This window comes from Gymnoscopelus braueri (assembly GCF_963280865.1).
Source record: "Gymnoscopelus braueri genome assembly, contig: SCAFFOLD_129, whole genome shotgun sequence".
Taxonomy (NCBI): domain Eukaryota; kingdom Metazoa; phylum Chordata; class Actinopteri; order Myctophiformes; family Myctophidae; genus Gymnoscopelus; species Gymnoscopelus braueri.
Genome location: NW_027660982.1, coordinates 171,420 through 187,941, shown reverse-complemented (window position 1 = coordinate 187,941; position 16,522 = coordinate 171,420). Strand labels below are relative to the sequence as shown.

At 40.9% G+C, this 16,522-nt stretch overlaps 1 protein-coding gene across 1 annotated transcript; it reads left to right on the top strand.

Moving 5' to 3' along the window:
* Positions 1-441: 441 nt before the first annotated feature.
* LOC308080998 (uncharacterized protein) lies at positions 442-11,759 on the top strand (the record flags this gene model as incomplete). The annotated part of the gene is made up of 5 exons (XM_080457400.1): positions 442-483; positions 772-813; positions 3,825-3,883; positions 10,890-11,231; positions 11,337-11,759. Coding segments are annotated over 5 exons (744 nt in total), but the record flags the coding sequence as incomplete, so codon positions are not given.
* Between the last annotated feature and the right edge of the window lie 4,763 nt (positions 11,760-16,522).

Here is a 16,522-nt window from a genome sequence, read left to right as displayed (position 1 = left end):
TCAATAAAATGAGAAACCACATCTGAGCCACTGTCTTGCAATTTTTATTTTGGAGTGCCGCTTTTTTCCACTTAGGTGGTTTTTCTTTGATACATATACATTTGTTTTATGCATATATATATATATATATATTTTTTTTGTTTCCCTCTATTTTCAGGGTTATGACAGTAACTGCTACACCTACTTTAAGTATTGCCATGTATAATTCCACTTATTTATTGATATAGTGCTGCCAGAATCCAGCCAGAACCTCTCAGTACCAACACCAAATGCAAGCAGTGGTATGTCATTACTTACTAACATGGCAGAAACCAAATGTAATTGCATGAAAGCTTAACAAGCATTTAGTTCCTCTGTCAATACATGCAAACATATCAGTGAGGTTATGTGTTCAAAAGGTTACAGCGTCCACTATTCATGTCTTGTGTTCCCTTCTTTTAGCCTCTGGAAGAAGCTGCTCAGAGGATAACCAGACTAATAATGGTAAGTGAACCACTTCTGTACCTCATGGTGGACAGATTGTAAATGTGGTTTTGATAGCATGAACAGGTCCAAAGTGCTGCCAGAATCCAGCCAGAACCTCTCAGTACCAACACCAAATGCAAGCAGTGGTATGTCATTACTTACTAACATGGCAGAAACCAAATGTAATTGCATGAAAGCTTAACAAGCATTTAGTTCCTCTGTCAATACATGCAAACATATCAGTGAGGTTATGTGTTCAAAAGGTTACAGCGTCCACTATTCATGTCTTGTGTTCCCTTCTTTTAGCCTCTGGAAGAAGCTGCTCAGAGGATAACCAGACTAATAATGGTAAGTGAACCACTTCTGTACCTCATGGTGGACAGATTGTAAATGTGGTTTTGATAGCATGAACAGGTCCAAAGATCAGTCATCAGTAATCAGTAGTGTAGGTGCCCCTGTATGTATGCATTGTGCGAGGTGGTGGATGCAGAAACAAAGCAAACAAATGAAAATACAGTGGGCCTCTGGCTGAGAAGAGAATAGGGTCACAGACACACTGTGAACAGGGGGGTATAAATACACAAGGACTAACTACACACAGGTGAACTCAACTGGACAATCAACACGGGGATAGGCTGAGGGACTAAGAGGACACAGGTGGAAACACTGGCCAATCACAGGACTGGTTAGACAAGACAGATACAGAACAGCAACACAGGAAACCAGGAGACACTAGATACTACAAAATAAAGGTGCACAACAGAAAAAGAAAGAAAAGTAAAACACTAACTAAAACTAGGAACACAACAGGAATACAGAAAGGACACGGATCGAGACACTTTGCTCTTTTATGCTCTTTTTTCCCTCTACACCAAACCTATTAACCGGAAATAGACGATCTACAAGCCCACGTGTCGCAGCGCTGTGTTGTTGGCTTGAAGATTGGCTATTTTCAACAAAGCAGATCTACATGCCCACAAGGGGTTGCAGCACAACGTGTTGTTGGCTTGTAGATCTGCTATTTTCTGCAAATGTTCCCCCCAGAATAGGGGGGGGGGGGGTCCTTTTACACAAAGATTTGTGTACTCTTTTACTCTGAGGAACCCCTAGGAGTCCCGGACCCCCTGTTGAAGACCTTTGCATAGTTACGTCGTTAACCACTAAAACCATACATAGCCCCGGACTCTATACTAGGCCCCTCCTGATTTCGCTTTACACTAAATGTAGTAAAACAGCCAATTTACAAGATCACAACGTGCTGGCTATTTCCACCAAATGTTCACCCCATAATAGGGATGCAAGGGTTCAAGTTTGGACCACATTCTCACTGAGGACCAACTGATGGCACTTTCTCTGACCTAGAGAGCAAGTGGTGAAATCACAGTTACCAAATAACTTAAAGGGCAAGACCACTTTGGTAGAGGTTTGGGTTGTGTATTTACCTTGCCATGATGTAACTCCAAAGGTGGACAAGAAATTAAAAATAATTGCTCCATTGATTAGAAATTGATAATTCAAAATATGCTCCTCATTGACTTACATTGTACGGTAAAACAGCTCTCAAAGTCACTCTTTTAGCACCTAAACAAACGCAAACAAAGTTGATTCAGACAATATAGAACATCACCAAACCCAGTACTGTTTTTTTTTTATATGAAAATGTTAACTTCCTGCTGATTTTGCTATTTTTATACTTTTACTACTGGATTCGCGGATCCGGATCCGGATCTTCAAATAGTAAAATCAGCAGGAAGTTAACATCTTTATAAAAAAAAAAAACAGTACTGGGTTTGGTGATGTTCTATATGTGACCGCTTACAGTGGTTTGGTACAGAAGTCGCGAGTTGCAAAAGGGCCGAAAATTGGGAATAAAGTTAGATTTTTATTTTTTGCGTTTTTGGTTTTTTCCCATATTAACACAGTTCGAATGTTGAAGAAGGTTTGTATTCCATCAGAAAGCCGTTTAATAGTCATTAAATGGTTACAATTAGATTGTGAACATGGCTCTGTTTGTAAGAGTTTCTGTGCGTATTTTGGGGGTTGAACATTCCAACCAGAATTTGCATAGAGGTTTCGATTGGCCTGGCTTGGCATTGTTCTCCAGTTTCACGCACCAAAGAACTGCCCATAAGTAGAAGCGTGTTTCTGTCAGAGTAAACACAACAGCATTCTTCATGGCTAGTACAACACGTTTAGTAAAAGCCTTGAATGGAGGAACTGGGACAGGACAGGACAGCATTCTGGAAGGATTTATTTTGGACTTCATACACGGTGGCAGTGACTCTGACTTAGGGATCACGGACGAATCCGACTCTGAAGATGAAGACCACAGCATTGTTTTTGATCAAATCAACAGCAGTTTGTGTTCTGACAACGAGGACGATGAAACCGGTGGGACAGCCGCTCCCGGTGGCGTACACGTCGGAATTGGCCCGCTGTTACTATGTACAGAAGTTAATAATGTCGCAGTGGACACTGATCGACCAGCAGAAATGGAGAAGATTCGAAACTTTGATTGCAAATGCGAAAAGAGATCCAAATCCAAAGAGAACGTAGAACGGCTGCATGTTTCGTGCAGTCAACAACTCGATCCAGACATGATTTGGGAGACCAGAACGGACATGGCATCATTGTCGACGGTTAACAGGAAAAAAAAGAGCGTGTTTTGTTTTTACACTGTGCTGTTAGCAGCAACATCCGGTCTAGACGGACACGGAAACAGTTAGTGAGCGTTATGCATGTGTATGGTGTAAATAGCGGATACAATGGGCAGGCTCTAGACCGGATCCAAACGCTGAACAGTAAATACAAACCATGACGTTGTTAGCTGTTAGTTTGTAACAAAGTGTTTGTGCTGTTGTTTTGTCCAGGATCAGCAACAACCTTCTCCATGCCCTTAAGCAACACTACAAGGAGAATGGTTTAACACCACGCCAGAGGAAGAAAGGCCCAAGGACAAACAAAAAATTCCTGACTACTGAGGATATAAAAAGTGTCCTGACATTCATCACAAACTATGCAGAGGTCCATGCCATTTCCCTGCCAGGTCGACACCCTGGTCACAAAGATTACAGTTTAAAGTTGCTGCCAAGTAATGTCACCAAAGCCTCAGTGTGGCGTCTCTACAAAGCTGCTATGGAAGATGGTATGTGATTATTGTTTATTTGTTTGAATAAATAAATTAAAAAGTCACTGAGCTTGTCGATCTGCTATTTTTTTGAAATATTTTACATGATGTTTAAAAAAATAAAAAGTATTTATATAATTTTTGAATACTGTAGGGATTAAATAGTTTATAGGATGCACCCATGTACACAGCCCATTTTATTAAATCTCATACTCTCTCTCTCTCATTACAGGGCAACGTGTTGTTGGTCTTGGATGCTTCCGAGGGCTTTGGAGGGCGATTCTCCCTCAGGTAACAAGCATCAAACCCAGGACCGATCTGTGCTGGAAGTGCCATGAAAACAACTACCAGCTAAGCCGAAGTGTCAACATAAGCGACGAGAAGATGGCAGAAAAGCACCAGGAGCAAATCGATCACCTAGCACTTGCTCGGAAAGAGCGAGAGTTATACCAGGAGATGACGGCTGCCTGTAAGAAGATCTGTGTGGAATGGCAGCTGTCTCTTGGCCCCTCCACGCCTGCAAGCAAGGACATCAACAATGCACTACAGCTTTGATTATGCACAACAGGTAAGAATCCGTCTGTGTGTGTGTGTCATTCTGTTTTTATAAACCAAGAAAAAGAGTCTGCACACCGTCTTACTGCTCCCGAAAATGTAATGAATAGAGCGGTCAATAACAACGTTTCGGCTGGTGTGGCCTTCGTCAGGTATACTGAAAAGTGTGAGGAGACTGGTATAAAAAGAACAGAGGAGGGCAGGATACACTAATCACTGAGTGCAAGCACCCGTTTTTCACGTGGGCCTGTTATAACGCCACCAGGAGGCCGCTTTTTGCAAAACATTTTTTGACAGTACTCCTACAGATTTTGTCAAAACATCACACAAATTGGCACACAGCATCTCTATAGTCATTAAACAAAACGGGTCTTTCAGATTTTTCATATTCCATCCTGATTGGCTAAAAATGGCTTCCAAAGTTTGCAGGAGTGCTCCGTTTTGAACAAAAAGGCTCAAATCATGAACACAGCATGCAATTTCAGTGAAATGTTGCATTCCCACTATGTTGAGGAAGAAATGGCACTTGAAATGTTTCAAATCTGCCTTTTATAGCGCCACCAGGAGGTCGACTTATGTAAAAAAAAATGTTTGGATGTTGATTTTAATGTCTCTTCTCTCTCGCAGGTGCATTACCCTTCTTCTGCTCTTCAGGTCAGCCCATTGTTTTTTTCTCACTGCACGCAAGTGTGGCCTCTTTGGTGTCCACTGTGAAGGGTTGACGAAGCAAGTGAACTACCTGATCGATGAAGGGATGGCATCAAATAAGGGCAGCAACCCAGTCATCAGCTACGTGCATAATTTTTTCAACAACTATGGAGTTGGAGAAGCAAACGTGGACCTTCATTGTGACACAGTCCTTTAACACATTGACCGCCAGAGGTTAATCTCATAATGTAGGCTACTCACCAGTGCCAACGTTTTATTGTTGTTTTTTGTTTTTTTCATGTCGCCATAGACCTCGTTAAAATCCTTAGGATTGAGCTGTGCACTGTTTGTAAACATCGCGGAGATCTCCCTGCGTGTACCGCCATGTTGTAGTTAGAACGGTTTATGTTAAACAGTGATCAGCGAGGAGAAAAACTACAATCGAAGAAAATGGCGTTTCAGTGTGCGCTTTAGAATGGAGGCCTACGGGATCTGCAAAACGTGATCCTGAATAATTCCATTTCCGGTGGTGTTACGATGAAATGTGCCGTACTAGAAAATTGAAAAAAGGTTTTTTTTTTGAAAAAAAGGAAAAAGCACCACAGCCCGTAGGCTACGGGATCGGCGCTGTACAGTTGGATTTATCGGCCCGTAGGCTACGGCCCGGCGGTGAGAGTGTTAAAGTAGCTGTCATCAAACCTCTCCTCAAGAAGCCTACTCTCGACTCAGGCATTTTGGCTAATTATAGACCTATATCGAACCTTCCATTTCTCTCTAAAATCCTTGAGAAAGCAGTCGCCAAGCAGTTATGTGACTTTTTACATAACAACAAGCTATTTGAAGCTTTTCAGTCAGGATTCAGAGCACACCATAGCACTGAGACGGCATTGGTGAAGGTCACAAATGACCTCCTGATTGCATCAGATAACAACCTTCTCTCTGTACTGGTTTTGTTGGACCTCAGTGCTGCATTTGATACTATTGATCACCATATTTTGTTGCAGAGACTAGAGCATTTGGTTGGCATTAAGGGTGCTGCATTGAACTGGTTTGAGTCTTATCTGTCTGACAGATTTCAATTTGTAAACGTTAACGATACACCTTCATTACGTGAAAAGGTTAAATACGGAGTCCCACAAGGCTCTGTACTTGGACCAATACTATTTACTCTATATATGCTTCCTTTAGGTGAGATAATTAGGAAACACTCTATACATTTCCACTGTTATGCAGATGATACACAATTATATCTATCGATGAAGCCAGATGAAACAGATCAACTGGCTAAACTTCAAGCATGTCTTATAGACATCAAGAGTTGGATGACCCGTAATTACCTACTCCTCAACTCGGACAAAACTGAAGTTATTGTACTTGGCCCTAAGCACCTCAGAGATAAATTAGCCGATGAGAATTTTACCCTAGATGGTATTAACTTGACCTCCAGGGCCACTGTAAAGAATCTGGGAGTCACGTTTGACCAAGATATGTCCTTTCAGTCCCACATAAAACAAATTTCAAGAAATGCCTTTTTTCACCTGCGTAATATTGCAAAAGTTAGGCACATTCTGTCCCAAAATGATGCAGAAAAACTTGTTCACGCATTTGTTACTTCTAGGCTGGACTATTGCAACGCTTTATTATCAGGCTGCCCAAGCAAGTCCCTAAATAGCCTGCAGCTAGTCCAGAATGCCGCTGCGCGCATACTGACAGGAACCAGAAGAAGAGATCATATCACTCCTTCATTGGCCTCTTTGCACTGGCTCCCGGTTAAATACAGAATAGAGTTTAAAGTTCTCCTCCTCACATACAAGGCTCTCAATGCACAGGCACCAGTATATCTCAAAGAACTCATCGAGCCCTATAAACCAGCCAGAACACCATTGCGTCCACAGTATGAAAAAATGCTTACGGCTCCAGGAAACCCCAAAAAAGCTAGAACAGGAGGCAGAGCATTTAAGTTTCAGGCACCTCAGCTGTGGAACCTTCTCCCAGTCTCAGTCCGTGAAGCAGACACACTCTGTATATTTAAGACTAGATTAAAAACCTTTCTCTATGATAAAGCCTATAGCCGAAGTGTATAGACTCAGTCACCCTATAGTCATCCTCTCTCCCCTCCCCCTCCCCACTGTAGCGGACATGGCGTAATAATTATGGGAAACAATAATGATAATTATGAAAATATTGAAAATATTTTCTGAAAAATCAAAATATGAATTTTCACCAAAAATTAAGGAATTGTGCAAATTAAGGGATTAATTTGCACCTCAACACAACCATGAAAAAGGCTACGCAAGAATCTTTGACACAGTATGATGCATGGGTTCTGGTTAGGGATTGATTGGAATATTTGCTTTGAAATCATTTGGAAAAAAGGACCTCCGTTTATATCAAAATAATGTGTTTATTAAGATAAATCCTAGGATAATAAAACAACCAATGAAATGGGGAAAAGAACAATAGATCAATACTTCATAAGGTGATGAAACCGGTTAAAATCTCAACAATATACAACATAACAGATCTACAATCTGATCAGATCGAATGGCCACATTTTAATATACTAAAGGAGAAGAAGGGATTAAAGTCATAAAGAAAAGAGAAAGATCAATGGTTAAAAATAGCTAATCTGCCCTCAAAACTACACTCAGCTGCCACACCACATGTGAATGCATCATGCTCGCCTGTCCATTGGAATGGAGGAGACTCCATTGTCTCTGGGGAAGAGGCCACGAGGTAGTTGGCTAGCAGGCTTGGCTAGCGTCCAGGCAGTGGCGTCGGTGCTGCTACTTCACTACGTCATGCAGTCCTCCTCAGTCTCCACTCAACTCGGATTGAGGAGACAGTATTGTGTGGCTTTTGGCCCACGTGTTAGAAGGAGCGGGGCAGTTTTCGGCAGGAGCAGGGCCTCTGGCTTTGGCTGGACGTAGGCCCGTGGTTCTTCTCGTGGGGCTGACCTGAGGCGTTGGCTAGCATGGATAGTGTCCGTGCCGTAGCGTAGAACAGGGTGTAGAAAGGGGGAAGGGACTTCTCGTCGACCTTCTGTTGCTGCGTTGTCGTCAGGAGAGAGGCGTGGGGGAATTTGGCACCCCGGAGAGAGCAGAAAGAGGGGACTCAGGGATGAGTCGACCCTATGGTCATCGAGAGCGCGGTGGAAGAGAGTGGGAGAACTGGGTGACCAGTCCTCTTATAGTTAGAAGGAGGGGTCTTCCTCCTTCTTGGCCCATTGGGGGCGTGTTGGAGACAGCTGTGTGTGGCAACCTCCCTTACTATTATGAACAACTAAACTTATCTGCTAACTATCTTGGGGGACTTCCTATTAATCCATTTGACTGGATATTTAGAATCACAATGAATTAAGAATTGTCTAGATATTAAACATGACGTCATTATGTAAAACAGCAAGTAGTTAAACATTGAAGTCTAATTTACCAGAAAAGCATCACATTTAAAAACACAAAAGTTCATATTATTGTTGTAGTCCTAGTACAGGACAATAATTATATATTTTAAAGTGACAAAACATGACACGAAAACAGTTTGTTCACATTCGTTGTCGCTCATTGTCTTGTGCTCAGCCAGTTAGTGTGTCACACTGTGGCAGAAAAGCAAGACATTCTTTTCATGTCATAAAAGTTTAAGGTTTCTCTTATCTCTAGAACGACAGGCTGTGGGTCTCTGGTGAGAACATTCCAGGGGGCAATAAAGGTTTTTGCCTATGCAGCCATCCTGGGAGAGTCTGTGCTCCCTCTAAAAGGGGGAGGGGGGGGTCTTTGCGATGAGCCAACCCGGTCCACTTGGTTATGAACTGGAAACCATATTTAATTTGCCTTCTATGTTCATACTTGGTCCGCCATCATCTCTACACCACCTCCCCCCTCTCTCCTCTCGTCCTCTCTCTTCTCGTCCTCCCTTTTGGTTGTGTGGGTTTGTGTCCCAGTGGTACAATCGTAATTAACCCTGTACGGATTCACGCTCTAGTAAGGCCTGCCACTAATTCTACATCCGGGGACCCGCTCCCCGGAGTTTCTTTTATCTCCCACGTCGCAGGTTCATGGACTGTCACTACGGACCCCCAGCTGCGGCTCAAGACTGTGACTGCGGACCGGGCCTCTCCATGGAGCACGACCGTGGATTTCTACTACATTACACTATACCACTACACTATTATTAATTTTTTTAATTTATTTGCACATTTAAAAACAACACATTTTTAGCAACAGCATAATATTGTGTTGGATGTGCAGGTGAGATTTAGAAAACCCTTTCGGGTTTATAAGGTTAATCTCACCTCACTTAAGAAATACAAGAAAGAAATACAAAGTAATAGAAACCAAAAATAAATTATTTGGCAACATACATACAATTATACAAAAATACAAATACAACAATAGATACACAGTATGAATACTAGAGAAAATACATTTTAGTATAAAATGGTGTAGGTGCAAGTGAGTGTGGGTGGGTGTAAGAGTGGATGTCCCTGGGAGTTGTTAAATTTGATTAATCAAATGGGTTTTTAGCTTATATTTAAAATGATTTGGCAAAGCAGCCTTCGATGAGATGTTAATATAGCTGTTCCATAGCTGTGCCCCCCTATACCTGATGGAAAATTTACACAGACCAGTACGGAACTTTGGGATATGTAAATGATTTGCCTGTCTTGTATTAAAATGGTGTACATCACTGTTGAACTGGAAGAAGGCTTTACAGGGCAAAGAAAATGAATCTGGCTGAAGCAGTATTTTGAAAATAAAGTTACAGGTTTGGTATTTATGTAAATTAAAAATTGATAAAATATTAAGTTGTTTGAAAAGTGGGGCAGAATGAGCAGACCAATCACTACACGTAGCAATCCTGCAGAATCTTTTTTGCAACATATGGAGTTTGTTTAGATGTGAAGGATAAGTAGCTCCCCAAATGATATTGCAATATATAAGATACGGATAAATTAAACTATAATAAAGGGTTAGGAGACACTTATGATGAACACAACTACGGAATTTGCCAATAATGCCGACAGATTTAGTAATTTTTTTACAGACATGGCTAATGTGGCTTTTCCAGCTTAGACTTTCATGGGTAATTACTCCAAGGAAAGTTGTTGATGAAACCTGAGTGATTGGGTTATCTCCTATAGACAGACAGGTGTTAGATTTACAATATTTTTTGTTTTTTGATGTAAATATAATAAAATTTGATTTTTTTATATTGAGAGATAATTTGTTTAATTTGAACCATTTTGAAATATTTTCTAAATCATGATTAGCTTTTGCCATAAGAACAGAAAAATCAGGATGTGAAATAAATAAATTTGTATCATCTGCAAAAAGTACAGGAAACAAGGAGGACAAAGCTGAAGCCAAGTCATTGATATAAATAAGGAATAAGAGTGGACCTAGTATAGATCCCTGTGGGACCCCACATGTTAAAGTGGCACTATCTGATGACCTTCCATTAATGATAACAAATTGTTGTCGGTTATGAATATAATTGTAAAACCATGTATGAGTGATTCCAGCAAATCCATAATGTAACAGCTTTTGAAGTAAGATGTCATAATTAACAGTGTCGAATGCTTTGGATAAGTCAAGAAAAATTCCCAAAGCATATTCATTATTATTGAATGCAGTATGAATTTTATCAACCAATTGAAGTATGGCCATTTCAGTAGAACGTTTTTTCCTAAATCCGTATATTATCTTAACATTCTTATATTATACCATTATATACTGCATACACATTATTGCTGTACTATATTATATTGTCATATAGCCTACTATCTTACACTATTATATTTGCTACTATTGTTATTGTTACTACTTGTACTGTATCTCTTTCTGTCTCTCCTCTGTCTCTCCCTCTCTCTCTCTTCTTTCCCCCGACACGGTCGAGGCAGAAGGCCCCCACCCTAGAGCCTAGGGTCTGCCTGACGTTTCTTCCAGTTAAGAGGGAGTTTTTCGTTGCCACTGTCGCAAAATTGCTTGCTCAGGGTGGGATTGTCGGGTCTCTTCTCTACATGTAAAGTGTCTTGAGACAACTTGTTGTGATTTGACACTTTAATAAAATTGAATTGAATTGAATTGAACTGCAGTGGGCAAAACAAGAACAATTTTGTGCTGTGGTACTGTGCATGGCGGACGATTCACAAGCTTCACAAGAAGCTAGGCATCCACCTCCTGATTGCCGGCCACACCAAGTTTGGTCCAGACTGGTGTTTTGGACGCTTCAAGCAAGTCTTCAGGAAGAGCAGGGTGGACACCTTGGCAGACATTGCTACGGTGATGACTAAGAGCTCTGAGGTGAAGGGGGTGAACGTCTCCCAGATTGTGGGACATGAAGATGGCACAGTGCTGGTTGAAAGCTACGACTGGCAGCAGCATCTGTCTCCCTACTTCCGCAAGTTCCCACAACTTAAGAGCTACCAACGCTTCAGGTAATTATCATGGTCATTGTATTAGCTATTCTATTCTATTTAGTGAAAATGATGTGTTGTAACAGTGGACAATATTTTTTAATGTTTGCTTCTACTCTATTACAGCTTTGATGCAGATAGACCTGGTGTGGTCATGGCCCAAAAAGACCGTGACGCAGAAGTAGTGGAGTTTCAGCTAATCAAGATACCTGGTGTCTTTCCCCCAGTAGATGGTTTTCCAGTGCAACCCCCACCTGGACTGGACATGGCCCGACAGGAATATCTTTTTAAGGAAATCAGAATATTCTGTCGCGATGATGCAAAAGACACCACATGCCCCAAACCAAAGTCCACAGCACCTCAGAAGAAGACTGTCCGAGTATAGCACCATGGTTCACAAACAGCTTTCACCTGGCTGCCGTCAGGCTGCTGAACTAACTGTGGATTATACCAGGGACAAGTGACTTGACTTTTTTCAGTCTACTGTATGTGGATTATGCGGTCGACGCACACTGACATTTTGCACATTTTGCACCTTAATTCCATGTACAACGCACTGACTGGTCTTTTTTTGTGAATTTTTCTAGCACCTTAACGTCCATAAGTATATCATGCACAGTATGTATTATGCTGCTATGCTCACTCACCTTTATATCTAATCTCAGGTACTATGTGTAAATATGTAGATACTTTGTAAAGCTGATTCTATAGTTGTATAGCTATACCCTCTGACCATCCAGTGTTTTTAGACTGCACAATTGCTGTTTTTTAAGTAATGTGTTTTGTTCTTTCTTGTAGTCATGCACTGTGAAAATAAACAAACTAGTTTTATTCTCTTCTCCCTTTATTATTATTATTATTATTATTATTATTATTATTATTATTATTATTATTTGATGATCTACTGACTTAAAAACATCAAACGTTCTAGATTACTTTATTCTTCCCTTTGGATGTTCTCCTGGTTTATGTCAGCTGCCCTGCCACATAAAAATACATACAAGGTCTGTGTTTCAAGTATTGACAGTTGACAGTACAGCTAGTGGGGGAGTGGTTAGGGGCGTGGTTAGGGGTGGAGTTAACACCTATGTAACTCCCATTTTCACACCCATTTTCAGGGCCCCAGAGGTGTTGAAAGTTAGAAATCTTGCCAGGGCATTTTCTATACTTTGGGGTTTCTGGTTCAACAAGTTTAAAATGATCACATCTTCTTCAACTATTGTCCAATTTCAATGAATGATACATCACATGAAAAATTACAAAATCTGGCACACGCCAGGTTCTGTGAGAGAAACAAGCAACCAGCGTCATGTCGTTCTGCACGAACGGTAGCTCATGCGGGGCATTCAGCGCATGTTTGAGTATCATGAGACTCCACGAGGAGTAGTAGTAGGAAAAAAACAAACTTTACATCGGTTAATATAGACGATTTTCACTCTTACACACGTCTCCCATTATGCCGCTGCAAGGGGTCTGCAGAATGGACAACAGGGGCAGATCTGGAAATATTCTACGTTCCTTTGTATGTTGATGAGTGATTAGCGACACATCAAACATACAACCGAAAATGACCGGCACTCTCCTTTAATTATCATTGTACAGTTTGTGTAGCTGGGTCTTGCTAGTCAGGGAAGGGTCAGAGACACTCTCTGACTCTTCTTTATCATATTTTTTCACCTTTTCTGGAGGGTTAGAATCAACAGAAGGTTCTCGTTTTCGTTTTACCATCTTCGTGTTTCCTTGCATGGTAAGTGACTGGCTGGTTGGCGTTTTTTTTTCCAGACTTAAACTTAACAGGCAGGAACTCATATCGTGCCTCAATAGAATGGTTTTCTAAAATCTTGTAAAAGTGGCAGACCAACTCATGCACACTAGGGAAAAACAACAGAATTGCTTTTCCGTCAGGTATTGGCAAACCCTCTGCAGATCTTGAATGAGAGTCAAACAATCCATAGCGTCCAAATTTGTCACGGAACACTGCAAAGCATACAGGAGTTACTATCAGGACAGCATGGGTGACATCTTCTGACAGGCACTGCAGTTGGTCCTTGGCCATCTTAGGCGATTGCCATTTCGCATCATCACATAGTTTGTTCCTAGGTTGATGTTTGTCCTTCATTATAATAGTTTTTGCACTGCTCAATGGCTCTACCTTGCAGTCACAGGTTTCTCCAAGCTGCTACAGTCCAGGTCCTGAACGCCTGCCCCTGGCAGAAAGTCATCAACTCTGTAATGAAGGCAAAATGATTTTTGAGAACGATCTGAAGCCATTGTTATAGGAGGAAACTGATATATAACATAGCAAGGTTGCAACTATATTTTCTTAGTGATAATTGAATCAACATGCGTTATTTTTGTTGTACGGTTTTGGCAATGGACCAGCAATGGAAGAGACAATGGACCGGTTTTGTTCCAGTGTTGTTGTAACTGCGTCATTCATTGCAAGCATTTATTCCTGATATGTTACAGTTTGTGTATGTTATATTTCATGTCGGTAATTGTTGTTATTTACGGGGGCGAAAGAAAGGGCTTTTTTTATCCAATGCAAATGAAGGAAAACCTTGAAGTTTTTCTTCCAGATCTCGCATGGCCCTCGCTTTAGCACTGCCCTTTTTACGGTCACAATCCACAACTTTGTCTTGTCTTGCTCTCAACAGCTGCTCCTGCAGCTCATGGTTGACGTCAAATATTTTGCTCGAACTTTCAGTTTCAGAGCATGTGCCATATTTATAGTTTTTGTTAGTTGCAGCGTCTTTCATGACGAAATACATATCCTTACACATTGGACAGGGGGCTTTTATCTTCAGATCATCAATGATATATGCTGTACATTTAACACCGTAACTTTCAACATTCATGCGAAAATCACAGTCGTCCCTGACATACCTGTCCTTGTCATCGGCGGCAGATAAGCTCATCAATGCATCAGAGACGCAAGGGTTCCAGTAGCTCAGACAGGCGGCGCTGACCATTACATCGGATAATGTCTTATGTTTTTGAATCATCTTATCCTTGTTTCCTTTTGACGTTCTATGATTGACGTTGATGCATAGTGTGAGCCCATAGTATTTTTTACCATTTGGATTATTTTCAACCTCCGAGACAGACATTAGACTAACAAATTGCCCCCAATTGTTTTTTTAAATGAGAGCCTTTAAGATTTTTCTTATAGCGTCCACGTCTCTGGTCACATAATCTGGCTGCAAATACAATATCATGGCCAGAAGGCAGTTCAGAGGACACCGCCGAGGCAAAGAACTGGTACAACGTTTAAATGCTTCTTCGAAAACTTCATCCTTATAGAGCACAGGCATGACTTCATTCATTTTGTTGTACTTGGTAAATAGTTCGAGTGGGTCTTTGCTATAAGCCATCACGCCCAGGAAAAATGAGGAGTGGAGCAGCTCCTGAAAGATATATTTTACGACTCGATTATTATCATTATCATTGTGTGCCTCCTCTATCATTTGACAGGTAACTTCTATAAATCTTCTTCTTCTTACTGCTGCTGTCTCATTTTTCATTAGTAGCTGGATCTTGCTAGTCAGGGAAGGGTCAGAGACACTCTCTGACTCTTCTTTATCATATTTTTTCACCTTTTTTGGAGGGTTAGAATCAACATACGGTTCTCGTTTTCGTTTTACCATCTTCGTGTTTCCTTGCATGGTAAGTGACTGGCTGGTTGGCGTTTTTTTACCAGACTTAAACTTAACAGGCAGGAACTCATATCGCGCCTCAGTAGAATGGTTTCTAAAATCTTGTAAAAGTGGCAGACCAACTCATGCACACTAGGGAAAAACAACAGAATTGCTTTTCCGTCAGGTATTGGCAAACCCTCTGCAGATCTTGAATGAGAGTCAAACAATCCATAGCATCCAAATTTGTCACGGAACACTGCAAAGCATACAGGAGTTACTATCAGGACAGCATGGGTGACATCTTCTGACAGGCACTGCAGTTGGTCCTTAAGTGGCAGCATTCCTGGCGTTTCTTCTGATGCTCTGGCTTCTGATGGTTTCACAAAACCAAATTTCATATCATCAGCTATGTTCCGGACAACGCTGTAACACTTGTTTTTGTCGGTGAAAACCAGTTCTGGCAACTGCTCCATGGTCAACATGCTGTTCACGAACGTCCCGTTGTCGTTAAGCTATGTTCTTTCTAAAACTTAAATAAATGTAATCAATTTGTTTGGGGGGAAAACTCTGTCTCAAACCTCATTGGTGAATTTGTGCATTGTTGGGGAACCCCATTTATAGAGGTTACTCATTATTGAATTTCCTTTATACCAAATGAAAGTAAATTCCTAGCCACACCAGGTTACAGATGTATAAAACACAACATTTGTATCTAAATGTCTATTGAGTGGTACCCTCATTTGGACCCCTGGTGGTCCCCAGTAGATCTGCTATTTTCTAAAGATTTTTATGCATTTTATACATTTGAAAACTTGTGCAATATGGGACATTCTGCATAATGAGTACTTTCTATTTTTGGTACTTAAGTACATGATACCAATTATGTTGTACTTTTACTCAAGTACATTTTGGGATATTTGTGACATTATTGTTGCAGATCTGTGCTGTATAATATGTATTATTAAAACATTTTAATAATAATAATCTTCTACATTAGCATTCTTGACTTTCACCAATTCACCACAGGGCACTTGATGTTCATAGATAGACCATAAAAATAAGCTATCCAGTAGTGCCCTCTGGTGGTCGATGTAGTAAATAACTTACATGCATTATAGAGTCAAATTGCATGAAATCAAACGTAATTCTTTGGGCTACTTTGGTCAAGTTAATATGGACGTTTTAAGGCTCAAAATAAAGGCACATAATCGGTGGCTTTTGTAAAATATCGTCTCTGTCGGGTGGAAACCTCATTATGGTACTTAAACTGGCTAGTCAGAGTTGAGCCTCAGGGGCCACAGCTGCACCACAGCTGCACTGTTACTTCCTCATTGACAATCAGTGTGAGTATTTAAAGGCCCTGCAGTCTACCAAACATAGGCTGCTTGGTGGCTGATGGCTGTGGGTCATGTGACCTGGGTCTCATGTTTATGTTTTTATCTTTTTCCCTGCCTGTGAGTAACATGAGGCATGGATGTTGTTTTGATGGTTGTACTAAAAATACTAAAGCAGTATTTTAATCATTATTTTGTAACTACCCAGGTTGAGGTGATGTGTCTCGAGTCCTGAAGTGATGAGTCCATGTGCAGAGAGGGGGATGATATGAAAGAACACAGACAATCCAAGGTATATGAATGATTTGTCGTGGTGATTGTTTGTTTACTGTACTAATGT